The 23,140-nt window shown below is 37.7% G+C and overlaps 2 protein-coding genes across 3 annotated transcripts; one reads left to right on the top strand and one right to left on the bottom strand.

The window, feature by feature from the left end:
* Positions 1-4,591: 4,591 nt before the first annotated feature.
* On the top strand, positions 4,592-7,164 carry LOC129271714 (cytochrome P450 2D26-like). The gene is made up of 3 exons (XM_064106599.1): positions 4,592-4,828; positions 6,293-6,755; positions 6,986-7,164. Exons 1-3 carry the CDS (start codon positions 4,592-4,594, stop codon positions 7,162-7,164), a joined length of 879 nt encoding a protein of 292 aa, XP_063962669.1.
* Positions 7,165-8,961: 1,797 nt separating this feature from the next.
* On the bottom strand, positions 8,962-21,800 carry LOC129271713 (neuronal acetylcholine receptor subunit alpha-9-like). 2 transcript variants are annotated; one of them, XM_054908984.2, is made up of 8 exons: positions 21,659-21,800; positions 20,798-20,842; positions 17,128-17,237; positions 16,392-16,594; positions 15,610-15,742; positions 14,416-14,609; positions 12,835-13,101; positions 8,962-12,268 (listed from the first exon to the last, which is right to left on the bottom strand). In XM_054908984.2, the coding sequence occupies exons 1-8, from the start codon at positions 21,689-21,691 to the stop codon at positions 11,958-11,960; spliced, it is 1,296 nt and encodes a 431-aa protein (XP_054764959.2). In that variant the 5' UTR covers positions 21,692-21,800; the 3' UTR covers positions 8,962-11,957. The 2 variants fall into 2 exon arrangements, with proteins under 2 accessions (XP_054764959.2, XP_063962693.1); XM_064106623.1 differs by lacking the exons at positions 20,798-20,842; positions 21,659-21,800 and adding an exon at positions 18,573-19,104.
* Between the last annotated feature and the right edge of the window lie 1,340 nt (positions 21,801-23,140).

Genomic DNA, 23,140 nt, shown 5'->3' with positions numbered 1-23,140 from the left:
TGTTTAATATTGTTCACATAACATGCATATAATGTCGCTAATACGAGCGTCGTGTAAACATACATTCAGTAATACACGTGCCTTAATCAGAATCTCAACTTGTAATCAGGCGGTACCGTGAATAGGTTGCCAGCACAGAACAACATGGCTCTGGATATGTCCACAATCAGCATGATCAGTGAGCCGGAATCTCTTGTGAGGGTCGTTCTGGAGACATCAGCCCTCGCTTTTCTTTTCGTTTTTCTCTTTCGGTTCTTTATCGGTGTCAAACGTTACAACTATCCACCAGGACCACCGGGCATTCCTTTCCTTGGGAGTTTTCCCAGTTTGATTTTCTCGAAGAAACCACAGCATGAGGTAAATAACAAAATTACAGTCGAGAGAAGAATTAAATACATGACTTTCCATGGACCTATCCACGGAGGATCATCTACTGCTAATGGGGGTAACAATAGAATAATCCTCCGTGGATAGGTCCGTGTGACTTTCCCGGGCCACTACGTAGTCACCTGCATTCAATCAATATAAAAAGATCGTCACTCTTCAAGTATATTATCATGATATTGGTGACCGGAAACCAGGTGTAAATACGAGCTTTTGAATTTGGGCGATGACGTCAGAAGCGAAAAAAGCGGGAAATTAATATGTCACACCAAGACTTTAGGTATAAAAGTAACGGGCAATGAAAGGTATGGAGAGGGTGAGGTTCACACAGGTAGATGGTAAAAAACACAGACTGGCATGAATAGAGTGGGAAAATCAAATAGACACTCGAAAATATGTGTATGGATTGTATTTAATATGTATATATTGATTTCGGCAGGTGGTGACTAAATGGAATGAAGAATATGGCGGTATCATATGCATTAAACTATTAAACACTCGACTTTTTGTTGTTGGTGATACAAGCACTGGCGTAAATCCCGGGGGGATGGGGGGATATATCCCCCCCACTTTTCGAGGAGGGGGGGATGGCCTGTACAAACATCCCCCCCCCCCACTTTTTACGAAAGAAATGAAAAAAAAATAACGAGAGATAATTGTTTTATTGGTGAAAATTCTTCCTGAAATACCGCTTAACAAATAAAACAATATTATTGAATCATAAAATGCAAATAAAGAGCCAGTTCACCATTTCCAAACGAAATACTTATGTCCTTATTATAACATTGAAGAGAAACTCCCATTTCTTCCAATTCATCAATGTTGGGGTCTTTGGGAAGGGATTAAGATGGATTGTCAATTCTTTTTTAATGTAATCTCTAATAAAACCATTAAACCATCATGGGGTAAAAAAAGATAATAATATTGGAGGAGTATTTGCCATATGGACAGACAGTGGCGTAACTACGGGGGGGCATGGGGGGCACGTGCCCCCCCCAATCGGCTGACCAAAAAAAAACGGGGAAAAGGGGAAAAGAGGGAGAAAGGAAGAGAAGCGTATAGTGGGAAAGAAGAAAATATTATTCATTATAATGTTATATTATAATTATGTTATGTTACATTACATAAGAAAAATTTTTATCATAACTTCATGAAACATAATTTGCCAAGGGCCTACGTATTTATTGTTCCTGGTGCTTGCATTGTCTGTTAACGAGATATATAATCCTGTTGTACTGAAACATCCCGTTTTCAAGTCAATATAAACCAAATAAATTTCCTAGCACTTGAGTTATCATTGTTTTATGTAGTGACATATGCTTCTTTTTCATGACTCAAAAAGTGATTGCCCCATGTTAAGGTCTTTGTATATATGAAACATTTCCTGTCCGTGATTACGTTCGCATTAGTGGATTGGTGAGATATGTCTGCTCTTCATGAATTCCTAAAATCAGTCCTTAAAATGTCCCTTCTTCTGATCTGAATATCAAAAATTTTCAGCTCGCGCTTCGCGCTCGCATCATTTGGATATTGAAATACGTATGGTCCTAGTTAATTCCTACAAAGAAACCTTAGAATGCCCCACTTCAGGTCTGAATTATCTAAATTTTCAGCTCGCGCTTCGCGCTCGTAATATTTGATTAGTGAGATGCGTATGATAATCATGATTGCAATGACTACAAAAAGGGTTTCATGTGTTCAGATGTAATTCTTATAAACCAGCAAGCGCTTGGCACTCGCATTAGATGACTATGGTGAGATATGCATACTCTTAATTGATTCCTAAAATATATTCCTCAAAATCTCGCTGTTTGGGGTCAAAATATACGAGAACTTGAGTTCGCGCTCGTTTTGTTTAGCGAGACAGGTACCTATCATGATTACACAAATTTGATTATAATGTCTCTTTTTAGGTGTGAATTAAAAAAATTCAGCTCGCGCTTCGCGCTCGCATTATTTGATCAGTGAGATGCATATCCGTTTAATGACATTGTCCAGAAAATGTCTCTATTAGGTCAGTATAACTGGCAACTGAGTGCGCTCACTCAGTGATTCAAACTTTTTGCTGGTGCCCCCCTTCCCAATGCCGTGACCCACGGTACGCCACTGTGGACATATCAATGACAATTCCTTGCATATCTAAAAACATGATTGCAAAAAAAAAGCCAAAATATTTCAGTCATCCCCCCCACCCATCAACACGGATTTACGCCAGTGGATACAAGGGTGTCTCAAGAGGTATTTGGTGCACGTGGGGCACTTGGCAGAATACGATTTCCTATCCTAAAATCCTTGACCGGAAGAGAAGAAATTGGTGAGTATTTCGGATTTTCTGTCCAATAAATATAAATTATGTAAAATAATTTGGTAATATTGCACTTAGTTTTACTGGAAAGATGGTAGATACTGCGATAAACAAAAACCGAAAGTCACTCCGAGACCGAAGTATAAGCGACAACGAATAAGATTTTTTTTCTCATTTGATGAATTCCATGGAAGAACAATCGTAACTTTGGAGGGAATCAACCAAACTTGGGGAAATGTTCATAAAATGACTTGTCGTACTTTTTATCCGACAGTTACTACATAGTTACAGGGCTTCATCGCCAATCAAACCAAGGACATCTATCAGTTCTGACAACAATATAATAATAATAATAATTTAAGATTTGTATAGCGCACATATCTGTCGATAACACTCAAGGCGCATAATCAACTACTTATAAAATACAGAATATGAAATTAATAAATACACAGACATTGAACAAATTGACAAGAAAAAAAATATACAATCAGATAATGTTGGTCGTCAAAATAACAACAAGTAGGCCAGATCCCACAACAAATAAGGAAATGCTTCCTTCATGAGGTAAGTTTTCAATTTGCTGTGGAATAGCTCTCTCGACTGGCAAGACTTAATGTCCGATGGGAGTGAATTCCACAAACGGGGACCAGCAACAGAAAAAGATCTGTCACCCCAGGACCTCTTCACTCTCACTTGTTGGAACTGGTGAACATTCCCTGAACGAAGACCGGGTCTACATGATCTCTTCACCTCCAGAAGATCTGATAGGTACACTGGTGTCTGGTTGGTTTTAAGTTTGAAGACCAAGGAAAGAACTTTGTATGTAAGTCTTTGCTTAACAGGCAGCCAGTGTAATTCATTGAGAACTGGTGTGATATGATCCGACAGCTTTGAACGCTTTACAAGTCGTGTGGCAGAATTCTGGACCATCTTTGGTCGTTTTATGTGAGTATCAGGCAGTCCAACCAAAGTACTGTTGTACATGTCCAATCGTGATGTGACAAGAGCATGAACTGCCTGCTTCGTTGCACGGGGATTCAAGTAATCCCGGATCCGACGAATCTGCCTAATGTGATAAAATGATGATCTGATGCAGCTAGATATTTGTGGTTCCATAGACATAGTGCTAATGTTGATGAAATGTCAACTGGTCTGAGAACCAGTCGTGGCAATTGTTTGTTGTCAAGGCCGGGGGGAGATGGCATCGGTTTCTGTACATAATTCAAATGTCCTCTGCGGAAAGGAAGGGGAGACCGGGTAAACTGACGTGGCACCGGGAAGCAGAGGTGCTTTTGAGTTCTGAGGCACCCAGATATCTTGCAGTGTTTCTAGCTACCCATGGTATGTTATATGTATATCATTGGGCTTCGTTTACTAAATTAACACACATGCGATAATGACATATTCCTTTTGCTTAAACCTTTGCTTAAATCAGAGAGTTACTCCTAACTCCCTTTTCAAATCATCCTGTTGTCATCTATAGGTGTTTCTTTTAATAACGGCGACGACTGGCAGGAGCAACGTCGTTTCTTTCTCTCTGTCTTTAATTGTGGATGCGAAGCATCGCATCCACAAATGTCTAGTCTTTGCCAGATCAGACGTATCGCTTGCATTCAGCTTAACAGCAAAGACAATAACTGCAGCCTCTGCCTAGATTATAGGCTACACTAGGAGCTGCTAGCAAATGACATCATAAAATAGCAATTGTAAAAAGTTGTAACTCTTTAAAGGCTTTGATGAATTTCTGCCCAGCTTCCATTAATGTATTTTAGTTTTTCATCAAAATGAGATTCGCACTATGTTTAAACTTTATCGAAACTAATCCGTAAAATTTCGCTGGTTGACAGATACGAAGAAATTGTCGAGAACCAGGTAGATCGTTTATTGACCGAAGTGGGCAGAATGAATAGCAAACCTTTCGATCCCAGTCACCTGATAACCACGACGGTTGGTAACATTGCAATGCAACTGATGACCGGAAACACTTATGAACTCGACGATCCTATATTCCGTCAGGTGATGAAACACACGATGCGAATCTTCGAGATAATTGGTCCTGCAGGACTTCTGTCCACTGTTCAGCTTCTTAGGGCGATCCCGTCACCTGGAAAGCGACAATTTGGAGGAAGCATTCGATGGGTTGTGCAGCTTCGTCAGGGAAAAAATCGAAAGCCACAAATCGACATTTGGTCAGAAAAAGGAGGAAGCCTGCTATATCAGCACTTATCTGACCGAAATGGCCCGCAGAACGGCAAAAGTGAGTAAGAATTTTGGTTCTTTTTACAGGTCGACTAATAAAACGGGTCATCCGATTCTGTGTATAAAATATTACATAAGAAAATCAATATGTATAATGATCACAGTCAGTTGGCAAGCCCTCAAAAAGTAGCTTCTTTTATCAAAGTGATATTCATGACTACAGGGTTTTTGCATTGCTAATGAGCTTGGTGCGGATGAAAACACCTCTTTTTATTCGGCCACTGCTGCTCTAAATATTGACCAAATTTTATGTTTTTTGTATCTTTATAAAGAAGAAATATCATTCTTTCAGGTCATGTGTCTGGATTTTTAAAAAGATTTTGTAACATAGGTAAAACATTTGATCTAAAACATGAAACTAATTATTTTTAAGCAACAAAACTTGTTGTTTTTACACTTAATTTCTGGTTGGGCCGAAAAGCTGAAGATCTACGCTTTAATATGATATGATTTTTATAAGAAGAGGTATCTTAGATGGGTCAGCAGCCAGCTTTTCATGGGCCAAGTACATTTAGCAGTTTAAAAACAAGAATACTGCGCTCTGATTGGTCATAGAGACCACACACCCACGAAAATTCCAATGTTCCCACACTGGGCCTCTGCAAGGTCACACTCACCATGTGGTAATCTCTTCAAATTATCCGCGCCTGTTGTTTTGAAAACACTATTCAACCAATCAGAGCTCTGGATTTTATGCTACTCAGAAATTTCAGAAATCTCGTCTTGCATTTTGGTGGAAAAAGCTGGCTGGTGACCCATCTAAAAGGTGCCACATATCAAGAGTGACATTGTAAAAAAAGTATAGAGTTTGAGCTTTCTGATGATATAAATAATGTTTGTGCCTAAAACACAAAATTTTGCACAATTTGCAAGAGAAAAAAGAGGAAGAAAATTCTGTTTGAGGCATCTTTTCATGCCTAAAATTCACTTATTTATCAAAATATTTCATTCAAAAGAAATAATTAGTATAAAAGAGTAATGTTTATTCTTTCATATGGTACAAGATAATCAATTTTACTCAAGGAGAAAGTGGTTAAATTCTTTGAGAAACAAAGTCTCACAATTCACTAGATTTTGCAGGGACATGAATTCAGCCTCGAGAGGACTTGGATAAATCTTGCTCATTAACACAGGGGCTTGCAGACTGACTGATCAGGACTAGTTGCACATTATTTATGACCCAAAACGGATTAGTGGGGTTATCCTTCTGTAAACTGTATGATGCTTGCGTCATTTTGCCATGATTCCCTAAAATCTAGCTTATCCTGCGCTTGTGCCTTGCGACATGCAATCAACCTTTTTCTCACAATATCATAATTGCATGTGTGATACTTTGTGTCTTAGGACAGCAGCGAACTTTTCGATGAAACCAACCTCCTTGGATCATGTATAGAGATCCTGCTTGGTGGGTTAGAAACGACATCAACAGTAGTCGTCTGGATCGTCCATACGTTGGCTTCCTACCCAGAAGCACAACGTCGAGTCCGTCAGGAGATTTTACAGGTCATAGGCAAGGACCGGTTACCAAGGTTTTCGGACCATAACAGAATGCCCCTAACCATGGCGATCATTGCAGAATGCATGCGTCTTCGACCAGCAGGGCCATTTCATATCGCTCATATAGCCTTGGAGGACCTTAAAGTTGGTGCGTACGATATCCCGAAGGGCAGCCCTATTACATTGAACATATGGCATTTGGCACAAAGTCCCACACTCTGGGAAAAGCCGAAAAGTTTCAGACCGGAGAGGTTCTTGACTGATGACGGAAAGTTCGATAGAAAGCACGAGCCGTTCCTTTTCGGAATAGGTAAGTACCCAAATCTATATTCATCAAATAATAATCAACAAGTTTTAAATAGCTTGCTTATTTCTTTATAACATCATACAGAAGTTCAAAATTATATTATGTACTGACGAATCGTATTGGAGCATAACAGCATCAGAGAGGAAGAGAGGTAAGACGAATGAGGTCAAAATGTTGTAAAAGCAATGAGATATCATATCAGTATTCAAACAATGCGTTTTTATTTTTTGTAGGTCGTAGGTCATGTCCTGGGGAATCGCTGGCCAGAGTAGAAATATTTCTGTTCACCACCTTCATCCTGCAGCGTTTCAATATCAGACTGGCTGAGGGCGTCCCAGTAGATATCGGAACCCGTGCATCAGCTACTGTCAGTCCTGATCCTTATCAGATCCATGCTGTGAAGGCAACTTGAACTTATTTCTAGCTCGTTAAAGAACAAATCAACAAGTCATTTTATGCACTTTATGATCTGATTGAAAGGGTTACGAAGTTACAGGACTGCACGATTAACCCCCATCATTTGAAAAAGTAATTAATAGGCAATCCCACGTCTTAATCGACTTAAGATGATGACGGGTTATGTTTCCCAATTAATGCCTCTTTTCACGGGATCGGGAACCTTCAACAGAAACGCGCGTAACAAACAGTGCTTAGTATAATGTGTGCATAACTTTGCTCGTGTATATATGCTTTAGTTATTGATGTTAAATTAGATAGAGTATTTGATTACACTCTCGCTGATTGGGGAGACACAGCCCAACCTCTGAGTTCGATATTTGTCAAATTTGTTGGAAACTGTGTTAAGACTTCCTCTTAAGTCGTTAGGGGTACCTCCCTGTTTGGTTTATACGACGTCAAGTTATACTGTATATATTTTTCTTCATTTTTACCAATCAATTTGGGAGGCGCGTAGTAGATAAATATTCACTTCATTATGTTCTAAAGCCCCGGACTAAAGAATAAATATTCTCTAATTTATTTGCATAATTATATATATATATACTCCTCCAAAAAAGTTTGGAAATCTGACTTTGATCGATAGTCCCTCCTCAGTCTTTGTGAATATCAATGTGTGATTGATATCAATTATTAGATCATTTAATTATCTTTAAAATGATACCCTATATGATATTTTCATGGCTCACATGGAGATGCGGTGCCTTCAAATGTGGGGCAGGGTAAAAATTCAAAAGTTGCAAAATGACACAATATTGAAAGTCACTGTTCTTTTTTCCGTAGTGATGAGTGAGTTTATCAGCGGTTTCTTTTGTTTTCATGCATCAACATTAACATGGAATCAAACACACCTCTGCACAAGCAAACACATAACGAACAATCATGCATGGGTATTACAAACCACGACTCAAACCATGTTATCTCACAGAATCATCACTACATAAACCACAAGAAAACATCCAAATCGAAGAAGCAGGGGATTCAATTAAATGGATTTTCATCTCTGTTGACGCAGACAAAAGAATCATGTTCCTTATTGGCCCATCATGACTATTTCTGCTCTTTTTTCAGCTTTTCAATTCAGACCTCATCCAACACTTTTGAATCCTGCTCTTTTCGTGATCATGATCATAACAAGCATGGTATCATGTTAAAGAGAATTAAATTACCTTTTTAATGGCATGAAATATGCATTGTGTAAAATTGGGAGTTTGGAGAAATTAATGGCCAAACTCAGATTTCCAATCTTTTTTGAGGGGTTTATATATATATTTATATATATATATATATATATACATATATATTGTGATGAGGCCAACTCAAAAGATTACGCAGGACACCATGTGATGAGGCCTAACTCAAAAGATTACGCAGGACACCAACTCAAAAGATGACGCAGGACACCATGGTGTCCTGCGTAATCTTTTGAGTTAGGCCTCATCACAATATGTTTCATACTCACACCTCAAGAGCGTTTGGTACAAGTAAACTTGTCATCACGTTGTATATATATATATATATGTATGTATAAGAAACAAAAATATTACGCATTTAGATAAATGTCTACTGACCAGAAACGTCAAAAATGAATCTCCTCGGTTACCCTTAATGTAAGCTTATACAATTTAGATAATTGTGTGTGAACGAAAGTAGGTGTGCGTATATAGGCAAGCGCGCGTGTGTGGGTGTGTGTACATTTGTCATATGTATGAAACTTTTCTAAGATAAGTAAGACACAGCAAATACAAGAAAATCAACGTTCGAAGAAAGGTAAAATTTAATATCATTTCCATTCCAAAAGAATATTCTAATCAAGTAGTTAAAGCAATGTACTGCGTAAATGATTACCATGCATATACAACACGTTTATATACATGTAGCATCGCATAGATAATTATTAGATCCATATTATTATCATCTATATAAATCTGTACATTTAGGGAGGCAAAAGAGTTGAACTATTTAGCACATTATTAAAATGTTTATCAATATTTTTATTTCACATTCCAGTTTTCTTTTTAATTTAATTTGAGTGTATAGCACTGACATTCTTCGCACATCGGCGTGTACTACCGATGTTGAATCCAAAATCAAAGCTAAGTCAATAAAAAAAGCAAAGACCCTCAGTACAATTTGTGCGTATTGGAACTTGTGCATTATGTGCATTGTGCATTTTTATATCGTGCTTACTTTACGCACTCTTATTCATGGCTAAATCTATATCTTGTACCGCGTTAAAAGGTTTGAAGAACGCCCTCTTACCAAGGACAAGACTGGTACTTGAGAGTTCCGATGGAACTTTGCAGTATAACTGAGAGACAGAGACTACTGGATTACAAAAAGAACCCTCACCCTTCCCTCAACATTACGATACTTATCGAGTCAATAAAAGAACAAAAATAACTACAATATCATTTTGATAGTTAAATATGGCACATGTTATTGTGCTTCAATTGGAGAGCACATTTGCACATCAAGAGGGCCGGGGACAGCTTACTTCGATAGAGGGGGGTCCAGAAGACAAGAAGACCTATAGGTGACGACATTCTTTTATTTTCTCTCTCTCAATTGAATATGGAGAGGTACTGTAGCGTTAAACGCCCCAAAAAATTCCTTTGCTATACGCTTTCATATTTTATTCCTATTTCTTCCACCGTCGCCTCCTTTTCTCCTCTTTTCACCATTTGAAAAATCATTGGGAGCCCCCCCCCCCCCCCCACCTCCTCTGGCGCTGCCCCTGCAAACCAGGGATATAATATGCATTATATTTTGCACATTAAAATACAAGAACACGTGGCTAACGATTTCGAATGTACATGCCATTAAACGGTATATAATATTTCCATGTTCCAACAGCAAATTCCAGCTCTGCTTATTGCCAATACACGGTTGAGGAAGACTCAAGGAAATATGTACACTTTAAAAACACTACTTATTAACTACTACTTATATCTGTACATGCCATATTTGAAAGTCTGAAAACTTTGTCGGAGAAAAAGTGGAACGGTAGATTTTAGGTGAATACCGGAACGAATGATTTCATACATGCGTATCCGTCCACACTTGGGAGTTGAGGCCTCGCATGTTTTATGTGAATTCAACTTAGTTGCAGGTGTCCCAGCCTATGAGCACTTTTGAGATCATTATTTGTTAGGGTTGGGCACCCACCAAAGGTAAGTTCGTTCGTTATCCTGAATATTGAACTTTTGTTTTTTTATGTGCGAGTTGTTTATTGATCTGATGATTGCGTGCAGATGTGAGGCTGATCAATTTCAAGTAAGTCAAGGGGCTTGGAACGGTTTTGAAAGAGGGTGGTTGACCCGAAACGCGTGGGCTGACCATGCAAAAACTTAACAAGCAGATGGTAATTAGTAAAGTTCTGTACACGGTTTCGGAATATATAAGCACTAGCCCCCCCCCCCCCCCCCCCGGTTCCGCGGCCCCTACGGTACAAGGTGACGTACTGAGCCACGGCAGCGAGCTCCTCACATTACTTTCGCTTCAAAAAAAAAAATTTCTTAATTCAGCAAAAAACGAGGATAGCATGTCTCTTAAAATACTTAAGGAGATGCTTTAAGAAATGACGATAAGAATACATTTTGAAGGCAAAGTAATTAAATTCCGCCGTTCTACTTTTTTCTGGGACAGTATGTTTCTTTGTACAAATCATTTCATTATGATGGACAGGTACTTGGTGCAAGAGCAAGAGACCTGAAGATTAAAAATCAAGAAATTAATATATAAGAACACATATTGATTCTTTACTTTGATGCCCGTATATCATTCTGCCATGATGACATTACTTAAGGGCCCTTTGGTCATGATTGATTGCCGTGGGCAGAATTTATTATATTACAAATGCAAACGTTATATACAGTGTCCTAGCCAGCATGCAGTATACATTACACAATTTACCTATGAAACTGCTTCTTCAAAATGATAAAACTCAATCCTATCCATAAAGAATAACACAACAATGTCACGAAAATAACAATACTACCAAAAACACCTTTTTACGGGTTACATATATTGGTTACATCTTATCAGAAATGAAATGTATCTCGCTACCTTTTTTCTCTTTTTTTTTTTACTGTAGGACAATGCCAAGAAAAAAATCAATGTTTTAGTATTTACATCCGACCCATATTTTCTTCCATTCTTACTTTGCTTGATGAGCATATATAATTTAAATGCATTGCGAACAGTCACGTGTAGTAGAATGAAAGAGACAAATCATTTCAGGAAGTTCCAACATATTGGGGTCGGACATGTATACTAGTACTTCTTGATTGCCCTATATAATTATACACTCCCTTTTCTCTAATGTCAAATCCATTTTACAAACTATGTACTACTTTTAAAATCAATAGATTTACGAACAATCACCCAAACCACGTTCCAAATGAGTCTGAACTATTTCGGTAAAAGTAAGCCGTTTAGATTTGTGAATTATGTTACACATATTATTTTTGCAATATACATAGCTGGATTGCATGATCCTTTTGGATAAAACATACTTTAGTCCTGGAATCATTGTTGATATTTATGGGGATTCTTTGACCATCTCCAGCATTCCATACGCCTCAATTATATCAGTGCTAATACAAGCAATCGAAAGTTTTTATTCTTCTTTGTGTATATCGAGATAGATTTCCCTGCCCAGAAGAATCACAAAGCTTCATATCAGACGACCATCTTGTGATGACGATCTAACGATATATCGACGATAGCCACCATCTTTCAGTGCGATCATGATATCTTGAAGACCAAGATCATGATCGTGCCGATCGAGCCAACTACGTAGAAGATGGCGAATACACGATCGACAACCAATGCTATCTGCTTCCATTCATTCTTGATATCTTCAGAATCATCGATTTCTTCAAAATGATCACGGATGTATCGCATGTGCTCGCTTATTCGTCGGAGTAGAATGGTCTGATCGTCGCTATTATCACAGCAGCCTTCCCTTCCACGGGAGCCCCGGGGGATGCCGAGAATTGGAGACTCGTTAGGTGCAGTCACCTTCACCTTCTCGCTCTTGTAACCCTCCCGTTTTTCTAGAGAATTTAAAATAAACATTCAAAGTATCTGCAATAAACATCGATTTAAAAAACATTAAAATTAGATTCACATTTAGACATTATATGATTTATCTTAAATGAAAGTACCTGATTTCAATCTGTAATTTTAATGTTGGTTACCATCAAAATAGTTCCGTTTAATATTCTATCTTGGTAATGAGGGTAATGCACATGGCCGTACGCAGCGGGGGGCAGGGGGCATTTGCCCCCCCCCCCCCCCCCCCCTCACGAAATCCCGAAAATTAACATTTTTCTACTGGAAATTTTCACAAAAGTCACCAAAAGTATGCGCCAAATCATTCAATTTAACTTGACAAAATGCAAAAACGCCCCAATGACAAGCTCGGACGCTTCGTTCCCTCGCTTTCAATCTTTTTTTCGAAAGAGTTTATGCGTGGTTCCCCCCCCCCCCCCCAGCGAAAAATTTATGCGTACGGCCATGGTAATGCAAGATCCTATTATGATCTTAATTTTATTCATGCTGACGAAAAAAGTTTGATACCATGGATGAATGATTATAAAAGAGGACCCCTCTAACTTACCGACAATCTTGCTTCTGAAGTTATTGGTACCCGATGATGACGTGTTGATTCCGTTGGCATTGTAGTAGCTCTTATCCGAAGCAAACTTCATGTTCTTGAAATGGTCAGGTTGGAGCCGTAGATACTTTGCTATCCTGCCGAGAATGATCCTCCGTGCCCATCTCGGAGCTGGTTTGCAGTATGGACCACGATGATGTAGGTTGATCACTGACACCGTTAGGAGGATAGATATCGAGACAAGCACCATGGTCGATACGTAATATTGACCTAAATGTTAAAAGTTAAAGAATGTGAATTATAATTTATACTCATTAAATGAACAAGCAAGTGAAGTTTCAAATTATAATCCATATAATCATGATATAATAAATTTCCATTACTTCCCTCTTCTACTTCCGGCTTTCAGAGTACTCTTCCTACACCTTCTTCAAATTCTTTACCTGTCTATACCGCCCCATGTGTTACCTGTCACCAATTAGGTTTTCTTCATTTCTTTCTCATTCCTTTGTTATTAATCTTTGGTCATGATTTGAAGATATGATAATAATAATGATAATACTAGGCATTTATATAGCGCCATCTATCTAGAAATATTTTATTCCCAGGCGCGATGTTATTATTATTACCCCGGCTTTAGTTCGAGCTGCCTTTCAGCGCTCATGCATTCAAGGATTATGATTGTTATATGTATATTGATTAATTTGTTGTATTTTATTATACGGTGTTAATTTCACTCAATCCAGCTTTGGGCTGCCATGTGATTTCTAATAAATATCTTTTCAAATTCAAATAATTGTCCATTCCATATATTTATGAGAGCCTTTATGGTCCAACAGGATAGTGATTCATCAGTTCCCCCGAGCCCATCCCCTCCACTCTACTTGTCCTATGTTTTGATACATGAATAATGGCGCAGTTACATTTCCCATACGGCGAGTCGAAAACAGCTGTTTTAACATTTTTGTACCAGCTACATATAGGTGGTTTGAATAAAAATGAACTGTTTTTATCTCGCCTTACGGCCGTCGTAGGGGACATGTGACTGCAGCATACGGTAATGTGTAATTATACATTTGTTTATGTTTGTTTGTAAATCAGTGCACATTCGTAGCTCTGCTTTTCGACTGACCTCTGATTTTCAATGTTTCCTATTTTCATCTTTTATCATACATTACAGCCGTTTACGTTCATTTTGATTGATTGCTTGAAATAACAAGAAAATTGAACAAAGTCGGGCAGTTTGGATACAACGTGAGTGCAGCATAAAGTAATCATCGATATAAATAAAACTAGATAGAACTCGCTGTATTCTTCTACACACACGAAGTGCTCCAGACACAATTAACAGCATATGGGGTCATACCAACACGTAAGAAACAACACACACGCACACGCCACAAAAAGATTGTGGAATTCTGTGCGCGCTCAACCTTTTGGATTACGTTCAAGTGGCCTCAAAAGAGTGCGTTATAGTTCTATCCAGCTATTTCATATCGATGATGTGGACACATGGGCGTGTTTAAGCCATCGCCTGGTTAGGATACGGTGTGACTGCAGCAGAAAGAATTCGACTAGACATACCTATAATGGGTACGACGCTAGAGGGCGGCATTGATTGAGCGATGAGAAGCAAAAAGACAGTGAGTGAGAGAAGGACTGTAATACCCAGAGACACCTTCTCTCCTGAATCAACCGGAAGTAGAAAACCAAGAAGAGTGATTGATGCGATCAGGATACAAGGAACCAGTAGGTTGAATACGTAATACATCGCCCGTCTACATTGAACAAGGAATGCAATACATGAATATTTTATATTTGTTATTTTATATAAAAAAAATTATTCAATTCTTTGTATATACACAACAAAATCACTAAAACCAAGAAGTGTTTGTTTTACTGTATTATGAGACATATTTCTTAAAAGTTTGCATTTTATAACATGATCTTATTTACTCGAGCCTTTTACTGATTTGTAAATTTGACGCTGTAAGCAACAGAGCAAAAACTGATGCATGTATTTTCATTTCGCTTAAAGATAAATTCCAGTTTTGGTAACGATCTCAAAATGACTTTTTACAGAATCTAATATAATGACCACCCAAGTGTTTGTTTGTATGAATAAAAAATATGTGCCAAAGGATTCTGGAAGAAATTGTGTAATTGCTGAGAAATAAGCAAAATAAGCGCGGATTCGGTCACTTCCGTCGGGTCTTTATTCCAGCAATAATAATACACTGTCCCACGTGTGCCTATCTGTGTTGGTGATCTTCAGTGTGAACATTTTTCAGCGTAGATTTCAGGATTTCACAAAGTTCAGTTTATGTAACTGTACCAGATCTAGATCCTCGATGATATACTGCCAATTAAGCCTTGTTTTACAGACTTTCTCATGAAATCAGTGTTTACTGCAACTACTGGAATTTCTCTTTAAGGTAAATCTCAACAATTGGATCTATAGGCGTGTAAGATACGATGTGAAGCGTATAGTGCGCGTCTGTGTGCGTTTCCATTTCTGGAATGTGTGGATGTGCGTGTGTTAGTTGTGGGAATGTCGGGGAATGTGATGGAGGTGTGTGTGGGGTATCGATCATCAGGCATAAGGATTAAGGAATGTGTTAGAGGGAGTGGGTTTGAAGATGTGTGTGCGCACACGAGCGTTTATGTAGGTTGGTGGTTTGTGTTGCCATCTAGCTGTAATGTGGCGTGTTTGCTTGTTTGAAAGTAGTAGACGCTGTTGACACGAGTCTGTTTCTCTCTGTCGAACTTAGTTCTTACCTCCTGAGATGTATTGTGTACGTGACGTCATAATACGATATGCCGGGTGAGTCGGGATAAGTTTGTTGATTAGTAACGGTAGTCAGACCTATCATATCCCACTCACCATCACTGCGATACACTGTATTATCACCTAGGAAGAAAATAATCGCTAAGTTAATTTTTCATCGTCGAAACTATCATCCAAGATATTATAAATGGAAAGAAAGGAGAACGTCTTTGGGAAGAAACCATTCTAAAAAGAATTCACAAAAGAGTTATCATTTTAAGAAGGGGGAGTAAGACCTTCTGGGGTGAGCACTTTCATGAATTGCAATGTATGGTTTGGTATAACAGGGACAATATCCCCCCCCCCCCCCCCCGATCCGATCCTGCGAACTGGTATCTGATATTAGTTATCATGAACTATGTCAAAGGCACCGTCATTGTCACTATCGTCTCACATTGATCATCGTTCGCGATAAACCATTATTTCCCTCTTTCTTCCAATTTATCTCACTTCATCGGCATTACAATCGTAGTCACCATCATTACCAAAGTCTATACAAGTGTAATACATCATGGTATAAGCTGTATATCCCCATCCAAACGGAATTCTTGAACATGTCTATAAGTTACCTATGGTCTTGTTTTGGACTGATTTAAAAGTTAGGCCCACCGAGTGTGTATTACACAGCATGAGAACCCTGATAATGTAGTAGCTCACATCCAGTCATTTGGAGAGCATGATAGGTCGATTAAGATCCTTTTTATCATTGTATTAATAAAAGGCCTATATTTACCTGATCCTGTGATTGCTAACTCAGATCCATCGTGCTGCCATGGGCCAAACTTGACATCACAATGCTGGTAATCGAAAGGGAAGTTGGCCACATCTAGCTGGCAGCTCGTCTGGATGATGTGCGGAGAACCCCAGTTCACATGGCCAGTGTGTTCGATCTTCACAATCTTGTTGAACATGTATGTATCGTAGGAGTCAGCAGCACTGCAAGGAATCAGGAAGAGATCAGGTGATACTGTCTTCAACCCAGTTTTTTTTTTTTTTTTTTTTTTTTGGGGGGGGGCTTTTTTTTATACTTGTTCTTGATAGACCACTATTGATGCTGGTGCTGAGGTCCCTGCTACTGTACACGTAATTGGCATGTTATCAATTTATGTATGGAGACCCACAATGTACCTTTTTTTTTTTGCTCCTCTCGATTTTGCCAAACTAACAAAATAAGCGGCATATTTTGTGTCTTTTTACTTCATATGCATACGCTATTTTCCCATTCCAAATCCTGATATCAACGTGTGATCATACGCACTTTCGTTTTCATTCTTACTGTATTGGTTGTATCTTATTATTTTTGTATATGAAATTCGATATTAATAGCATGAGATTTGCAAATCCTGAAAAAAAACCACAAATGGGGTTAATATTATACAGCATATATTGTGGATAATCGTACTGACTGATAAGTTTTGCATTTCAAGATGTCAAAAATCGGGTACCTTCTAAAATGTCATTTTTCTTACTTGTTGTATATGACGATATCTGGCATCCAAATGAGGTCAGAGGTCAGTTTGAAACTTGTTAGTCCATCGAAATCAGCGGGATCCCATCGTAGAAATTCATCAGTCCAATCCTGATACATTGAGATTAAATCAAACAAGCTTCAAGGTAACATAAGATTTTAATAATAATAATAATATTCCGCATTTATATAGCGCTTAATACATCGGAACGACGTCTCTAAGCGCTTTACAGACATATTATTACCCCGGTCATCGGATCCTTGCATGCCCGCATACAATGTATGCACCTTCTCCACTCCCTGGGGAGCATTTTAAGATATACTACCAGATAAAAAATAATCGAATCCTTAAGATAAACCGTCTTAAGTGATAATCTAACCAAAAATGCATAGTGTTTACAAGCAAATAAGTAATTACGCTTGCGTTAGCGTTACCTTTACGACCAAAAGTAAAAGAAAGGCATTTGATTGACTTCACTATTTTGTATTAACTATGCGTTTCCCCTTTCTAAATTCAACCGGCTGTTATCCCCAATTACACCGTTAATATTAATAAAGCCCCTGCCACAAGTTTTCCTTGACAAGGTAAATAAATAAAAAAAAATTAAAAGCTTTGAAATAAAATTGTTTCTCAAATCATAATTTTTCTAAAATGATTTATCTTCATCAATACCTTTAAAATAAAGGAGATTAGCAGAATTTATCATTCATACAAAAATCAATCAAATCAGCATTTACTTTGAACAGAGGGTGTGAGGAAGATCTAAGCTCTCAAAATACAGTGAGGATACAACAATCAGGTGGTCAAATCGTAATCGGAAGAATTATTTGACGAGAAATGAAAAGAAGAATATGCAAACTTTAATAATTGAAGAAATATAGGCTTAAGGCTTCTTCAATATCATAATGCTTCGAAAAGTGCAGTGACTATGTATATACGACACATAGACCTCGTCAATATTTAGTGTGTAATGCTGCCGAGGATATTGACCGCTAGTGTAATTTACCGTTAAGGGTAAGGACCGATACGTCCAAGTGTTTGATACTGTAAATGGTAAGTGCCGATATTTCAAGTGTATTTTGATTGTATTCCAGGGTGAACGATCTCATTTTAAGAGTACTTGGTATATAAGTTTTGCTAGTGTTATTTGAAGTGTGATTCCACAGGTACTGACCTATTCCTCGGATGCAATAATCCAAAGTTACTAACAGATTGCTGACCGTTCGATTATTAACCTAAACTGAGATTTGTTTGTACCTAGTTTACAAACAGAAAGTAAATAAAAAGCGCTCATATCTCCCTAACTATTTATTCATTTCTTTAATTGTTTATTTATTAAACATATCTAAAAAGAGTAGCCCAACCAGCAGAGACACTGGTTTTGGGAAAAAAGGTGTGCTGTTCATTGGAATGCAATCTTCAATAATGTTCAAACTTCTACAAACCTTAAATATTTGGGGGAAAGCTTTTATCCACTCCTGTGGACTTTCTCAAGCCAAGTGATGAGTCATATACGATGCTGCCTGCAATCTGTAACTCTATGTCTCTTAATCGCTGGGCCAAAGATGGGTGACAACGAATATCCAGAGTCTCTATGCAGTACTGTATTAATATTTTTATCCACAGTGATTTTCTTTCACCTTTTTTTTCCAGAGGTTGCTTTCAAAGTCAATAGCATGGCCATCATCCCATCCAATCTTGTGACCTGTACTGAGAGCGTTTTCTGCTACAGCTGAATGGGATGGATTGTTCGATCCATGGACCTACTAAAAACGCCCTTGTTCAATCTGAGCGATCTTTTATGTTCTTTTAGTCGTTCAATAAGAACCCTGCCTGATTCTCGAACATATCAATTGTCACGATATTTGCGGGTGATCTTGTAGACAATACCTGACCTGTCTTCTTTTGGAATTTGGTCTTTTGGATGGACTAACCTGCTTCTGAAAGTGTTAGGGCTTTTGAAAGCAACAGTATAATATCCTTGTCTTGGAATGCTAGTTGCAAACGAGAGGATATGATATTGACAAAATGAAGTACTACTCTATTGTTGACTTCTTTTCTTTCCTTTGGGAGACGAGGCTTAATTCTGCTTGGTAACCACATGACATAGAGTTACAAACTGCAGGCAGCATTGTGTATGGCTGATCACTTGGCTTGAGAAAGTCCACAGCCCAGGGGGGGCACTCGACCAAAAAAGTGGTAGGGGTGTGCCGCGGGCGAGGCAAAAAACGGGGGCCTTGGAGCGGGCTTATTGTAAAAAGGAGGGTCCTCGGAACGGGCTTCGGAACTACAAATGTTTATGAAAACGGGGGTCATCGGAACGGATCTCCGTATCTCTGTGAGTGCGTATGCATCCCTATGGAACGGGCAATCGTGCATGACGCAGCTAGCGCGGCCTCCGCCGGGTGCGCTTGCGCTTAGGCGATGGTCGAAAAGCGCTCTACGGCCGCTTTTCACCAAAATTGTAGCAGATCAATGCGACCGGAACGGCGTAACGAAAAATATGCGAAGCTTTGGAGCGGATTTCTTTCTTCTTTTTTCTCGATAAGAAGGAAATGCTATGCCTTGGAGCGGCTTTCTTTGTTCTTTTTCTCAATAAGACAAAAATGCTATGCCTTGGAACGGAAATTTGAGTGTAAAAATGGGGGTCCCCTCCGCGGCACATACCCACTATGCATTATATACTGAGTGCCCCCCCCCCCCGGGGGTCCACAGGAGTGGATGAAAGCTCGCCCAAATAATTGTTAAGGTTGGATGAGGTTTAAACATTATTTAATTCATCATCAACAACCAATGACAGGTTATATATTAAGCAGTTACTGTTCATGTATGTCTTACTGCATCATTGTCTATATTCTCCTTAATTCTCTTGGTCGATCGTCACATTTGAAGCCAAAACATTATTTACTCTTTGTGGCGTTGTTGCTTGGCCATCCCCTCAAATCAGGAAAACAAATATAAACCTATAATACGAATTTTAACCGGGGTTAAAACAGGACAGCACAGTTTCTAACTTAGTTCACTGACCGCAGTTACTTAGTAAGTACACGTTTCAGCAGTCGCAATGCTTGATGAATATGACATAACACTGAATATGACATCTATTCAAGTACCTTTATATTAATTTAATCAGTTGGGGAATATGATATGTCGGTATGTTGGTAATGAATATAAGTCACTGTTTACTGTTGAAGTTGGTAAAGTGATTCCTGACGTAAAGGACCACTAGAATACCATCCACCAGAATGTGCCCCTAAAGTTTTCGCTGACCTGTCCTTTCTTTTTTAGTAAGATATAGTTTCCCTTTAGATTATGACAAAGTTTGCACTACAAATTTAATTCAACAATGCATAAGTTAATCTACATATTTCAAATTTAACAAATGTGATTGATGATAGGAAAAGATATGATATTATTTTCTGAATATTATGTAAAATCATCTTACTAGATTAATTTTTCTTTAAAAAAATCAAAATTGTCACTCTTGCCTCTTTTTTTCTATCAATTTTGCGCCATACGCAATGTTCACCCCCTCAAAATTTGTTGTTCCGTTACGCCACCGAATACAATTTTGTTCTTCGATAAGTTCAGCTTTACAGAGAGCACTTGATTATCGATGTCTTTAATCAAAACAGGATAACGCGATGTAGGCCTTCTTTTTGTAACTTACATATGACATCCAAACATTCGCCTTTATCTGCTGTAACCGTTCTTCCTGTAAAAAAAAAAACACAAAGGTTAATACAATCCTAAAGATATAAACTTTACCATATAATTCATATCAACAGTTCCAACCAATCGAACTCATCTAGTCAAAATTTATAACTTTTTTAATGGGATGGAAAGGGAATCCAACAAAAATTAAACGAATATTATTTTAGAGGACAAATGAAATAGGTGATCATGTTGAAAGACTGAACAGTAAGAAAGTTATGACTTGTTTAAAATTTGTAATCGCTATCCATGTCGTAACTTCAAATTGACCACAGTGTTGATATCATTGTGATATAAGGTAAGGACTACTACTCCATTCATAACTACAAATAAAAAAAAGGATAAAACGTCTTTTTTGTTGCTGTTGGGTTTTTATTTGTTGTTTTGTATAAAGATGATAATTATAATTATGTTGATAATAATATTACTAATAATGATAGTAATTCAATTAAAATAAATGATTATTTCCACAGTAAAATATATATATATATATATAAATCATTGACAATAAAGATATTTTACATGTGGAGGGGTCAAAGAAAGCACAACTGCTTGTATAAATTGGCCCCATACTGATAAAGGTAATGATTATATTAATGATAGTAATAAAGATAATATGATTAATAATGATGATATTGATAATAACACAAGCAAGGATAGTAGTAAGAAAAATAATTTAAATGAATCGAAAAAACGTTATATTAAATAATGCAAATAACAGTAATATAATATCAATAAAGTAATAATGTCAGGAATAAGTAATAGAATAGTAATATAGCAACATATGCATGGACTTAGTTTTCTTGGATAAACTTACCATATCAAGAATCTGCGACACAAAAAGCTGCATTTGTAGATCGGTGGGTGTTGATTCGTTGATAGCAGGTCTGATATGCCTGTTATATGGATCGTCTCCATGGAATAATTCATTAAATAACTTCTTGGTCAAAAGACTGCAACTCCCTGGATGAGAAAAATTTCATAAGATGTATAATGAAACATGATTATTTATGATAAAAAACTCATCTTGTTTAGATATACGTAGATTAAAACTGAATAAGGAGTAAATGAAAAGAAATTGAGGTATCTTGTTTATGCATACGCGTCTTTGTAATGATGCTTGATGTGGATGGTAACATTTTTGAAAGTTAACATAATATAGCTGCTCATATTTGGAATTATTCTTGTGAAGGTCATTTAAAAATTGTGATGTTGGGTGGGTTGGTTGGTTGGTTGGTAGTGGATTGATGATTGATTGATTGATTGATTGATTGATTGATTGATTGATTGATTGATTGATTGATTGATTGATTGATTGATTGATTGATTGATTGATTTATGAAACCGTTGAACTAAAACGATAATATTAAAAAAGTTTATAAGACCTTCTTTTCTTAAAACTTAGATTTAATAATATTTATATGTGCTTGAATATTTGATGATTTTCTTATTGAGACTCGTATATTAAGATAAAATAATCTTAAAAGGGAATCATTTTTTTCTAACAGTAAAACTTCTTTTACATTATCTGTAATATTATATTTGTCATAATTGTTTCTAGAATAAAACCAAGGACATATAGCTTTGAGAGCAGTGACATATACGTGTAATTTAGGGTTAAAAAGTAATGCTTCTTAGGCAAATTACATCAATGATTTATCTGAGTGGAAGCTTCTATCATGATTATGTCAACGAAGTCGCTGACATCACTCTTTGAAATACACTCGCCATCCATTAACCATGTCCGTTTTACTTAATTCCAAGAAAAGAAGATGTACTCAATATTTTGTACTCATGTACTAATACCATGAATACCAACAGTTGTTATTAGTGGAAACTCATTCGATGATCTGCTAGACGTCTGTTTATATCAAGAGAGCACACATCCAGATTGAAATTTACAAGCATGAATTATTTCGCTGATTGCTTTTACGACGGAATGCCTTCTCCAACTAATCCTCTTCTTTTTATCGTAGCGCGGCGCGCAAGAGGTACGTTGGGATGAAGGGTGTCGGAATGCGGAATTCCTCCAATCACAACACTGTAAATTTATCACGTGGACAAGGACAACCGCAGACTCGGAAAGTGAACACACATCTGTACACACTCAGAGATGCACTGATAGGCAACGTACGCTATACGGGAGAATTGGTGTACCCGCAAAAATGCGACAGGGGAAAGAGGATGTCCTTGCAAAAGACCTCAACACCTGCTAAATTTCCCCAGACACTCCCTAAGCTGCAGTTACACCAAGCAAGCCGACTCCAAACCGATCAAAGCTATTACAATATTTCGAATG

This window comes from Lytechinus pictus, chromosome 11 (genome assembly GCF_037042905.1).
Source record: "Lytechinus pictus isolate F3 Inbred chromosome 11, Lp3.0, whole genome shotgun sequence".
NCBI classification, from domain to species: Eukaryota; Metazoa; Echinodermata; class Echinoidea; order Temnopleuroida; family Toxopneustidae; genus Lytechinus; species Lytechinus pictus.
This window is presented reverse-complemented; position numbering and strand designations above follow the sequence as displayed.

Excerpts from the sequence above, each read along its gene's own strand:
- LOC129271714 (XM_064106599.1), top strand. The coding sequence starts at position 4,592 with ATGAATAGCAAACCTTTCGATCCCAGTCACCTGATAACCACGACGGTT. Across the intron at positions 4,829-6,292 it reads TTGGAGGAAGCATTCGATGG|GACAGCAGCGAACTTTTCGA; the intron begins GTTGTGCAGCTT and ends TTTGTGTCTTAG. Across the intron at positions 6,756-6,985 it reads GCCGTTCCTTTTCGGAATAG|GTCGTAGGTCATGTCCTGGG; the intron begins GTAAGTACCCAA and ends TATTTTTTGTAG.
- LOC129271713 (XM_054908984.2), bottom strand. The coding sequence starts at position 21,691 with ATGCAGCTTTTTGTGTCGCAGATTCTTGATATG. Across the intron at positions 14,610-15,609 it reads TACACAATACATCTCAGGAG|ACGGGCGATGTATTACGTAT; the intron begins GTAAGAACTAAG and ends TGTTCAATGTAG. Across the intron at positions 13,102-14,415 it reads TAGCGTCGTACCCATTATAG|GTCAATATTACGTATCGACC; the intron begins GTATGTCTAGTC and ends TTTAACATTTAG.